Source organism: Zingiber officinale, chromosome 2B, assembly GCF_018446385.1.
Source record: "Zingiber officinale cultivar Zhangliang chromosome 2B, Zo_v1.1, whole genome shotgun sequence".
In the NCBI taxonomy this organism is placed as follows: domain Eukaryota; kingdom Viridiplantae; phylum Streptophyta; class Magnoliopsida; order Zingiberales; family Zingiberaceae; genus Zingiber; species Zingiber officinale.
The window spans coordinates 103,893,594-103,906,505 of NC_055989.1; the positions used below are offsets into that span (position 1 = coordinate 103,893,594).

The window sequence follows — 12,912 nt, forward strand, 5'->3', positions numbered from 1 at the left end:
AATTTTTAATTTTAAAATTAAAATTTTGAAAATACTTTTTAAGTTTAAAATTAAAATTTTGAAATTAATTTTTTAAAGTTTAAAATTAAAACCTTATTCATCTCACCCGATCTATATTTTCAATCAGGGAATCCTATGATTTCGTGAGATGAAATTGGATTTTTAATTATAGAGTTTTGGTTTAACGTGTGTTAGATTCAGTTTTAGTTTTGGTTTCCACAAATAGGCATTCTTCGGATAAACTTCTAAGCTTGGTGAGTCACAAGGACATCATTAGAAGTAACCAACCTTTCGAGGTTTTCCGAATAGTCCTATCCACGGAACTTAGTACTAAATCTTGGTCTAACTGGTTAGGATTCGTTTAAGGGTAACTTCGGTCAGTTCCACTTGGCCAAATGCACCAGATCGAAACCATATCTTTCTAGACATGCGATGCCCAAGTTTCCCTAACGTACTATCATCAAAAAATTTCACCAATACCATGATTCAAGTTAAACTTGGTCTCTAATTCTAATTGCCCTGCCGGGTTTATTAGTTTTGGGTTACCCTGTCGGGTAAGTTAGTTTTGGAGGTGCCAGCTATTCTGGAGCCTCCCCCTGAATTATTGGCCATTAATTTATGTTTTAATTTTAGGCTTGTGTCGATTCTTTTTATAGTTATAGTTAACTTGGTGATAATTTTGTTGTTTCTTAAACTGTTTAGATTTTGAATTTGATTTAGGTTTGTATTTTGGATTTTGGTTTGGTTTATTTAATTTTATATAATGTATTTTTTCTTTAGGTATATAATATTGATTAAGTCCTACTTGCGTGGTTAGACACGCTTTCGGAACCCAAGCTAAATTGGTTGACTTGTATTGGGTTATTAATGATTTGAAGGTTTTATTTGAATTCGACTTATATCCTAATCCGGTTTTATTATAACATGCTTTTTGATTATTTAGGATTAAGTCTAGATTTTTTGATCTTGTTGTAAATTTTTCTAGCATTTCTTTTAAATCTTTAACATCATTTTTTAACGATAGATTTTCCTCTTCAAGTGTTAGATCTTGAGTTGGATTCGAATTTTTTAATTGTTCCTTGAGGTTTTGATTTTCCTCAAGAAGTGATTTGTTTTCATTTTCTAATTTAGTTAATTTACTATTTAAACAGGAAATAATTCTAAATTTTTTTTTTTTAAATTAAAGTATACCTCATTCGGGCCTTCGGAAACGAGTACGGACTCGTGGCTTGTTTCGGGTTCAGACCCGTCTTCATCTTCCGACTCATTTTCTGTTTCGGCTTCGCGGGCCATCAGTGCGAGGTGGCTTTGATGTTTCTGCTCTTCTTCCTCCGATTCGTCCGAGGAGTCGTCCCACGTTGCTTTGAGTGCCTTCTTTTTGGTTGGCTTTGGTTTTTCGAACTTTAGTTTTGGACATTCGTTCTTGTAATGTCCCTTTTTGTTGCAGCCGTAGCAAGTCATGTTCTTTTGTTCTGAGGGAGAGCTGATCTTTTGAAGATCCTTTTTGCTGAAGCTCCTCTTTCTCCTGGTGAACATTTTTCTTACCAAGTTCACCAGGTGTTCTTCGTCTTCAGAATCTTGATCGGAGTCTTCTTCAAGTTCAGGCTTGCTTTTCTTTTCTTTGGAGGAACCTGCAAATAGAGCTATACCTTTCTCGGCTCCAGCATTAGTTTGTTCGTGTAATTCTAATTCACAAAACAGCTCGTCTAATTTTAAGTTGGAAAGATTCTTAGAAATTTTGTAGGCATCCACTATTGATGCCCACAAACTATTACGTGGAAAGGCGTTTAAAGCGTACCTTATTAAGTCTCTGCTCTCCATTTGGTGGCCTATCGCATGAAACCCGTTGAGGATGTCTTTGATCCTCGCGTGTAGTTGATTCGCTGTTTCTCCTTCCTGTATTTTTATATTAAAAATTCTATTTAGAAGCAGGTCTCGTTTTGTTACCTTAGCGTCGCTCGTTCCCTCGTGCAGTTCGATCAACTTGTCCCATAGCTCTTTAGCGTTTTTGCGTGGACCGACTCTGTTCAGTTCTTCTCTTGTCAATCCGCACTGTAGAGTGTTGATCGCTTTATTTTCTGTTGATGCTTTTTTCTTGAGATCTGCTGTCCAGTCTTCAGGATCCACTAGATTCCCGGCGTTGTCCACTGGAATTTTGTAAGGTTTCGTAATGCTCATCCACTGGTCGAAGTCTGTTTTGAGGTAGACCTCCATGCGCTTCTTCCAGTAAGGGAAGTCGTCCCCGTTGAAGAGTGGAGGTCGCACTGTGCTGAATCCTTCTTGTTGGGACATTCTGTGCACAGGTAAATAACCAAAAAAAATCCCAAGACTTGGTCTTGGATTAGTAGTGCGGGAAGAGAAAAATAGAAAAGAATCTAGATTCGTGTTGCACTAATTTAAATTGATTAGAGAAATATTAAGTTAACGAAACACCAGTTTTAAAGTTAATTATTAAAAAAAATTCACCCCCTAGGGAATGGTGGTCACCTACTCCCCTCAGATACTACTGTAGGACCGTTAGATTCGATAGAGGGGGGGTGAATATCGATTCGAAAAACAAGAGTATAAGCGCAGCGGAAAAGTAAAATAGACACAGTTGTTTTTTACTTCGTTCGGAGCCTGTGACGACTCCTACTCGAAGGCCCGTGGTCCTTGACCACTTTCGTTGAGCAATCACTAGCAATTCGGAATAGTAATTACACAAGAGCCGTACAGGGAATGCTAATGAAACTGAAAAACAAATACCGACAAAAGGGAAAAGATGAAGCGTAGTGTCGGAGCTTTGTTGGCGTCGCACTGAGCGTCGAGCAGCAAGACCAGCAGTAGAAGAGTTCTCAGCTTGATTGATTGTTCTGAAGCTCCTGTCTGGGGCTTCTTTTATATGCTGTTCCGGGCGCCTGGATCCCTTCCGGGCGCCTGGAATGTGACGTAGCTGCTCCACCCGAGATGCTCCACGTGGCGACGAATTGGCTGGATAGAATTCGCCTTCCGGGCGCCCGGACCTCCGGGCGCCCGGACCTCTGGGCGCCCGGACTACCTTGTTCCAGAAAACTCCCTTTTCCTGCAAAACAAAGTTAGTCCGAGGCAAATGTATATCCTGTAAAACAGATTGTCCGCACAGTTAAAGTTCAACAGATAAATAAAAAGAGTATGACTTAGATTCCGTCTCTCCGAGACCGGAATCTAGTCACGATCTCGACTTAGACATCCGAAATGGATCTAAGCCGGATCGACGCCTAATGTCCCCTTCTCGGGAACGCGTCCTCACAGTCACTCCCTTCCAGTGACTTACCTTTCTTACCTGCCAGACGTCCGGTCAGCCCGTCGACCCATCTGGACTTCTCGCCAAGCGTCCGGTCAGCCCGTCGACCCGCTTGGACTTCTCGCCAGCTATCCGGTCAGCCTGTCGACCTAGCTGGACTTCTCGCCAAGCGTCCGGTCAGTCCGTCGACCCGCTTGGACTTCTCGCCAGCTATCCGGTCAGCCCGTCGACCTAGCTGGACTTTTCCTGCACACTCGATCAAAGTGTCAGACAACAACAAAACTAACTTAATCTATTTGTCATTCATCAAAACGTGGGTTAAATCGTTAGTGCTAACCGCACCAACACAAATAAATTATTATGTCTCTGGTAATTATTAAAATATGATATGACGATTGAGCCATTCCCGTATAATCAATTATCAGCAAAATACACTAAAAATGATCCGAGGCCACTGGCAACCAAACTGTTAGGTTTGACAAATCTGTTACACAATGCTGAAATATTTATGCACCATACTGTTGTTAGAAAGAGAAGCTAAGAGCAAAGGAAAGCATCAATATCTTGTATCACAACCACTCGAAGCATTTCGACGATTTACATCCAGAATCCTCCTAATTTAAAACTGAAAAGAATATAATTCAAACCTGAAAAGAGAATTTCCTTGTGTTCCTGATGTGAAATTTGCCTTTGAAATATACTGAGACGGATGCAGATAGGCTATCAATCTCTTTTTACTCTTGCAATCTATAAGGAATCGTGAAGCCCAACATGGCTCTACCAGAAAAGAGACCTAAAAACAGCCTTTGAGCTAAGAACAGGACCATCAGTGATGCTTTTGCTCCCCAAATCAAACACAGGCCATGCAATTTCATCGCCAGGTTGATTGAAGTATATGCAGTTCTCTTTGCATCCCGTATTCTCAACCAGTAAACATATCGACTGTATATTTCCCAAAAAGATTGCGTGGTTCCTCAAGCTCTCCACCTCCACGAATGATACTCGCGGAAGAAGCATCTGGTAGATCCGGTTTTTCATGTTCACCATCGATGTGTCTTGCTGAAGCTGAAATACTGAGAAATCATTAATAGGCCCATTATTGCCTTCACTTGATGCAAGAAGTACCAAAATCACAGTACCGCGCTTAATCAAGTGCATACTTAATTCCCCTTCATCCATGAAGCTCCATGAGTTAACCAATGATAGTGCAGAAATAGAGTTGGCACCAAGTATTGAGTCTAGGACAAAGAGGAAAGCTCTTCTGCAAAATAGAGTTTCCCCTCTGATCGTGCAGAAAACTGAACAAGGAATGCATGAGACAGATTGTCCAATGCAGTCTATTCACCATCCCCAGATGAATCACAGATCAACTCTTTTCATCCATTCTAAATAAGTGAACACTTCCTGACCTGAGGTGGCATGGGCTCTGTGTTCTCATAGGATTGTAATTCTGTACTGCAGCCTTCCATATCCGGCCTACACTACGAAGACTGAGAGGTTTAGACCAGCTTAACTGATTCAGGATTAGTTCAACGATATGAACAGGAAGATCACGCGATGGCAGAGATGACATGTCACATGCTTCACAATTTCCCTGTGGGTTTCCAAACACTCCGTCCATATTGCAGGAGCTCATCTTCCTTTTAACGTATTCAAACTAGCTATTCAGGTCTACATGTTTGGAATGGATGGATTTCTATAGAAAAAAGGGTAATTTCAGCACTAAGGAACATAACAAAAGTTTAAAGAGCAATAAAATTATAAAAGAAACCTTAAAGAAAAACAAGTCAATTTAATAATTTTGTACAAACAAAAAATAAATCTTTAAGACACATTTAAGTGATTTACCTTGAGACTGGAGACTGATCTGTCTCCAGAATTAATTGGATAGTAAGAATTTTGAATTATAATCGGTAGAATCATATAATTAATTTCATTTGTTTTAATCTATTTCGATTTGTTTTATGTTCGATTTTGAATCTATTACTCACTACTACGTATATTAATTCATCCAAACAAAAGGTCATATATTATTAGAGAAATGTTATATGAATCCCAAGTTTCATAAACAAAGAAACTCTACACTTCCAAGAAAGAGCACGAGCTGCAGTACAAGGGAGAATAAGCTTTGAACATCCGCATTGTCCGAAGCCGGTGGAAGAGCATCGCAAGCGAGACCTTCATCTCCTTCGCGACACTCACTGGCAAAAAGGCCTGGAGGGTACTTCCCGTAGAGGTTAATATAACTGAACATGGTCGTGGCGCAGTCATTCGTGCCGTCGTTCAACCGATCAGCGTAAGGGCACGCGAATTCCTTGAAAGCAGCGCAGCAGAGCTTGGCAGGGTACTTTGGCCCCTTGCACTGGCTGGTGATCACCGTGTAGTTCAGGTTTTCGAAGTCGATAGGGCAACCTAAATAATAAACGCGCGCAGAAAATTAATGTATCGGAAACAAGCTCATCGATGATCAGAAGAGAAGAGGGACATTAATTATGTTGAACAATTTATTACTCGATTGAGCCTGAAGCAAACTTCTCCCCGCTGAGCCACGCGATTCGAGAGCATTATCTGAGATGAAGGCAGAAGCGGCCACTGATATTCGCGCTACGACGACGAGAAGAACAGCGGGGAGGGAAACCTTCCGAATGAAATCCATCTCTTCAATTCCTATCGCCAGACGGAGGGAGAAAGGAAGAGATAGATGGGGAGGCCACGAGAGAAATGGAGGAATGGGAATAGAAGAGGAGGGGGCTTCTGGGGCCGCACAAGTCGGGGAACAGAGGAAGCCATGATCGTTCGCGAGAGCTAATAAAAGAACATTCTATTTTTACAGTATAGCTTTTAACAATCATCTGACCAGTTCGCAATTGTATTTTTTTTTTTCCAGAAGAAGAGCTCCTATCGTTCTCGCCATGATTACAGATTAAAATTAGCAAATTGCAGTATTCGCTATATATAAAGCATTTAAAACAGGGGCGAGCTTTTAGTTACGTGCTCCGCACAATTCGCAGGCCTCGCCGCAGTCACTGCCGGCGCTTCCGGGGCCGGCGTCTGGAGTCATCGTCGTCGTCGTCGTCGACGACGCAGGAGAATATGATCCAGGAGACGATTGAGAGCCACGCGACGATGACGCAGTACATGGCTTCTCCCCCGAGGCCTTGGATCGTTCCAATCTTTTCCATGATCTCCATGGCTAGCTCTATCTCTCCATCTCCCCTGTTGCTCAGAATTTATAGGAAGAGGACGTTGCTGACGCTATATCGTTGATGCTTGCTTAAGGTTTAATGCTTGTGGAGATCAAATGGTCTGCTGTAATTATGGCGATGTCTCAACGAACTGCGAGTTTAATCAAAGTTGATGGGGATTGGCTTCCCTTCCCTTCCAAGGAATCGCGATCGGTGCAGGCAGCGCTGTGGTGACATTTATCAGGGCGACAAGTTAGGTGGATCCCCATCACATCTTCGTATAGCAATTTAGAATTTTTCGACATCATTTCAGTTTAATCTTAATCAAACCTAAATATTGAATTTAGGTGAGATAATAACATTAGAAGCCTGAAGTTAGGATCGGCTAGGCAAGACAAGAATCGCAAGGCATCGAGCTCTTCCTCAATCATGTAGTTTATTAGGTGGTGATTTGCTAGAATGGTTTAATGGTGGGTAGATGATGGTTGACTTTGCTGGTCTCTAATCAATATCACAATCTGTAGCATAAATCTCTGTTATGTCTCATGGTCCACCCGTTGTTCTATTAAAAAGGTGAAATCTTACGTTCCAACGGTCTCACGTAGTCAGTCATACGATTATTTATGTTCAGATAAATTCAAAAATTATAGTTGAAAGGACATTTTTTTAGAATTTGTCAAGACTCAACCTCCTATCCGTTATAATAATTTCTATCTTGCAATAATCAACTCAATCATACTCCGGAGGTCTCATGGTTCATCCGTATGTCTCCTTAAATTTTCTATCTTTTGAAATTGTTGTAAACAATTATTAACTATCTTTAATATTTTATCTCTTTTAAAAAATTAACTTATAATTCTGCGGCAGTTACTCTACGGTAATCTATCTAATTAATAGCTTTAATTAATTTAATTAGGTGCATTAATATATCAACAGGCTTTAGTTTTTTTCCGGTCCGTTGGTGCATTTAATTTAGCGCGCACACATAAAAAAAAACCCAATATTTTCTATTTTCTTATTCCAGAAATTTCTTTAGTATTTTTTGCTGTTTTTATGCACACGGAGATGGATCATTTTTTAATAAAAGAATTTTTATTCAATGACGTCTTAAAGTTAATAAAAGTAAATTTCTACGATTAAACATTGTTAAATATTGTTAGCATAATTAAATTATAAAATATAAACAAAAAAACAACAATATGAACCTTCATAAACTTATTAAAATAGTAAAATATTTATAAAAATAAATAAGAGGATTAACATTCGAATAAAAATAAATATTTAAAAGCCCATCTCTAAATATACACGAGCTATGCATTGAATTTATCCGGTAGATAAATTAAGGGAACACCGTCCACGGTCCACCTATAAGATTAATCGGAATTATATAAAAATAATAAAAAATTATTAAAATAAAAAATTATGTATTAGATCAGTTAGAATTTTGTTAATATAAACTCTTTTCATCGCTCTATTTAGTTGTTATTGTTCCGGCGCCTCAGAGATCCAAAAAGCTTGCCCCTTTCTCATCCTCCTCAACTCCATCCAACGACACCGCGCCATGTGCTGCCCGAGCAGGTGCTGCTGTCTCTGCCTCCTCCTCCTGCTGGCGATCATCGTCGTCGGCTTCGTCTTCGGATTCGGCATCTTCTCTCACGGCTTCCACAAGATCAGGGACGCTCTACACCTCGAGGAGCCGCCTACGCCCGGATCCCTCAACCGCCGGCCCTTCCTCGCCGGCGCTGCACCGCCTGCTTTCTGAGAGGCACGCTTTTACTCTTTCCTTGTTTCCCCTCATTCTCTGGATCACTTCGCATGCTTACATTGGACTTCGGAAGGGAAGTCTCGGATTGGTAAATTCTAGGGTTTCTAGATTTCTTTCCTCGATTTGATGTTCGGTTTGATCTGCGGAATTGGATAGATGGGTTGAAGATGGAATTTGTTCCCGGTATGGAAATTTATTCTGGCAAATTCAATGGAAAAGAAAAAAAAAATTATCATTGTTTGATGAATTATTTCTTGCCCAAATCCATTCTGTAAAAGTGAAATTCGTCAGGCCCCGCATATAGTCATGAGGATAATTACGATTCAACCCTTGTTCAATTAGGCATTTCTCACCCAAATTCATGATTCCATGGCATATAATTTATATAGATCCTTATCCAAGTTGAAAAATTCCTCTCTTTTTTTTAATTGTTTGAAAAAATAATTTAATAATACGAAATAGCCGTTTGTTTTTGTTTTGTTTTGACCGCAGACTGATGGCAGGACGATTAAAATGAGATGCAACAAAAATGTAAAATAATCTTTATGGTGAATAAGGTGATATGGTAAAAAAATTAATCCAAGATTGCCCAACTCCAGATTGAAACTAATATTTTTAAAAAATGTTAATTAGCAATGAAAACATCACATTGTGTTCCTTTCTTGAATCTCAGGTTGAAACGCTTGCATGGGGAAACATTAGCCGTGATAAAAAAAATTTCTCATATTTTATTAATAAATAAACAACTTATTCATAGATTAATATATACATAAACACACTAACTCCATTATATATACGTTAATCCATTATATTTGTGACGACATCGTTATTAATTTGAATATTAATATATGTCATCTTTTTAAAAAAAAATATATCACATATTAATTATATTAACATTTCCCTTTTATTAATATACATTCATATTCATTTTAACATTAATAATTATTATTTATATTTTCACTTACTACTCATTCATCTTATTCTTTATTTTTAAAGTTTATTTATTTATTTATTTATTATTATTTTTTTTTTGATAAAATCTACTTATTAAAGATGTTAAAGAATTGAACATTATTAATGTATTAGTATTATAACACTCATCCATATTGATTGTAATATCATTTGGGTGTCCTCAGGGTGTAGTACAGACGGTGGGCGTATGATATCTCTGGCGTAATGGCCAGGGGTCGATTCTCAGGAACTGATTACCTGGGGTTTACCCCGCTATGCGCTTATGGCCTGTGTACCTGCATGAACCTCCCTCCATATCCGTGGGGTCGGCACTAGGAGGACCGCTAAGATAACGGATCTACCTTTTTGTAATATCATTTGGGTATTATAACGCCCACATATTAACATCAATATGAATAGACTAATAATTAATTAATTTCATAAGGGCATCTGAACGTTAATATATATATCACATTTTCAAATACCACGTACCATTATACTAGCACTTCTCTTTTATTATTTATGGTCTCAGTATTCATTTATTCAGTTTTATTCTGTCCAAAATATATTTTCTTAATTTTTAATTTTTTTATATAAAATCCACTCATCAAAAACGTTCAAAAAAAATTAAACACTATTAATGTATGGCTGTTATAATACTCATCCATATTAATTTATGACACCATATAGATGTTATAATACTCCTAGTACATACAGTAATCCATATTAATTTATGACACCATTTAAATGATATAATACTCCCAATACATATAGTAGACACTAACTTTATAATTAAGTTAACATATGTTGACTCTTAATCATATAACAATCACTAACCTATAGTTTCATAATTCATTAATCCCTCCTTTAAATTAACGCTCCAGATATAACAATATCTTGCAGACAGGGATCAATTCCCGGTAATCACATGTTGTTAGGAAAAAACTCCTCCTAACCCTAATTATTTGACGATTAGTTATAAACTGACCCGATGATTTATCTCCCTTCACGGATGAACTGTGGTAACTCTTGGGATGAGTGTTGATGTATTGGAATGGTGAATCCTCCCGTGTCTCCTCAAAAGTAAAGATATATGCTTATGTGGAGGACAAGAGTCAACATGAAGATAACTTGACCCGACCGATTATGCCAAGATTGTCCCAATTGACTATGCCAAGATTGTACCAAGTGGCTATGCCAAGGTCATATGCTCTGGTCCTCTCGATGGTCGTTCGACTGTCATAAGGCACACTCCTATTCGGGAGACAACTTCCAATCGAGTGTTCCTAATCGAATGCTCCTAGTTTTCTCTCGACCGGCTATGTCATGGTTGTTCCAAGCGGCTATGCCAAGGTCATATGCTCTGATCCTCCCAAATTGAGGATGACTTCATCGTATTGATAATATGAGCTCAAATCCTTCTCTACCTTAGTGATCCGATGCTCTATGGGACGGACCTTCCTCATTTATATTTCATAGTTAGTATTCTTTTAACGTTAGCCATCAGTAAAATAATCATTAACGCATTGGGCAAGGGCGGAGCCAAAATTTGTAACCCGTCTGGGATACAAATAACCTCCCAAGTTATCCTCGGGCTAAAAGCACTTTGTTTTAATTGGAAAATTCAAAATCAATATGATAAACATGTAAAATTAACATAATCTGCTACAAGCCCCCCCCGGGTCACAACCCAAGTAAACTACTACTTGGCTTCGCCGTTGGTATTGGAAAGACATAAAGCCAATACAAGTGATAAATGGTCATTAATACATAGGAAAGTAAAAGTCCACCGAAGGTAGCATACAAGGAAGGGAGAAACATAAGATGAGACAAGTTTTTCTAATCTTTAAACTCTTGACTATTCATTGGGACATCATGATGTCATTCTAACTCTTGTCTTCAATTTTTGTTATTCTCCCAGTTCTCATGTGGTAGTGATTTCACCTCTAGGACTCCTCTATAATAATTGATACGTCTGTGACCTAACTGGTAGATGATCCTCTAAAAGTCTTTCTATAGAATCAAGCGGAATCACTTTTTACTATAATAGATATAACACTGTCAAACTCCGATAAATGGAGAAGAACAGTAGATGTGTATGCCCAAAAATATTACATAAGAAAATATACCTTGTCAACAGAGAGAACCTCCACTTTTTATATCACCTTTCATAACCTCCCCAATAATGAGACAATAAGAAATATTTGGTGTCAGAAGATATCAATAAATGGAAGATATACAGTCTTCCTCCAAAGAATCTTCCGTTACATGTATATAAACAATCTTTTATAACTTCCGCAGTAATGATAAAACTGTATAGCCACCTTCATAAGAAGGTTTTGTTGCATGTATATGTTGGATATCAAAATATTCTCTGATAAATAACTATTATTTTGTCAGTTTATTATGATTCCTTGACAATGTTATCTCCAGGAGGTAGTCAGATAGGTTTTCAGCCTACCGAGGCAGCCCAATCGAATCTATGACCGATCGAAATTGTAATGAGAATTGCCCTATGCATTTGGCTCCAGCATATATATATGAAATGAGAATAGAGCCCGGTAAACTCGACTGACCTCATATGATATGAGCTCTATATCTTTGAATGAAGAGTTAAATCCCATAAATTCGACCAGCTATAGTGTCGGTCGAATATAGACCCATAGGCTCTAATGCTGAATATTTGATAAGTAATGAGGAGCCTAGTCTCGTAGGTTTGGTCATTGCTAGGACCAACCGATCATATGATGGGAGACCAACTAGAAGAAAAAGGAGTTCGGCCCCATAAGTTTGATTAGTTGTGGGGCCAGTCGGCTTTATACTGAAGGTTGTATTGTAGGACTAACGATCTATAAGTTGAGAGTTATATTGCAGAAGTGGGGAGTCGGGTCCCGTACATTTGATCTGTGCATTAAGACTGACCGAGTTTATCTTAAGTGTTGCACATTTACCTTGTATATATACGAAGGCAGTAAGCCCTATAGACCCGACCGACATTATGATTGACCAGTCAGTCATACTCTTGGAAGTCCCACCTGTTAGGATGTATACTAAAAGCCTAGCTTTTGGTATAAACATTTATATAGAAATAAGAATCACATTGGTCAAATGTCTACATTTATGATAAATGTAATTGTTCAATTAATTTATATTATAGATAACATGGTGTGTGGTGTCACACACAGAAGATCATGTTATCGGTTCCTTATAAATTATAAACAATAGCTCACGACCAAGATGGAAAGGAACAAACCATTGGAAGGTCGTAGTGTAATTAGGTATTAGTTTATCTTAACTATATAATTACACTAGTACACTTAGAGTGTATTGAGTAGGACCATTTGAGGTCGTTTCTTTTATACTGACTTTATAAAGGAACAAAGACCTCAGTTATTATGGAAGTGTGTGCTCTTAATCCTAATATAATAACAAGCACATATATTTGATATTTATTTCTTTAATTTATCAATGGGTGAGATTTAGTTCGATAAATCAATAAGCTCGATAAGTTGGGAAATGATATCACTTATAGTGTGTGTTGTTGATTATAGAAGGAAACTGTGTCCTAGTGATCTAGGTTGAGAATGTCCCCAAGAGGAGCTCATAAGGATTGTCATGTTAAACCCTGCAGGTGGACTTAGTCCGACATGACGATGAAATTGAGTGGTACTACTCTTGAAGCTAGATATTAATTAAGTGAGTTGTCAGTAACTTAATTAGTGGACATTCGACATCTTAAACACAGGGAG

General features: G+C 38.2%; 1 protein-coding gene across 1 annotated transcript; it reads left to right on the forward strand.

Moving 5' to 3' along the window:
* Nucleotides 1–7,933: 7,933 nt before the first annotated feature.
* Nucleotides 7,934–8,404, forward strand: LOC122049362. Its single transcript, XM_042610755.1, has one exon. The coding sequence runs from the start codon at nt 8,009–8,011 to the stop codon at nt 8,207–8,209; it is 201 nt and encodes a 66-aa protein (XP_042466689.1). The 5' UTR covers nt 7,934–8,008; the 3' UTR covers nt 8,210–8,404.
* Nucleotides 8,405–12,912: the final 4,508 nt, after the last annotated feature.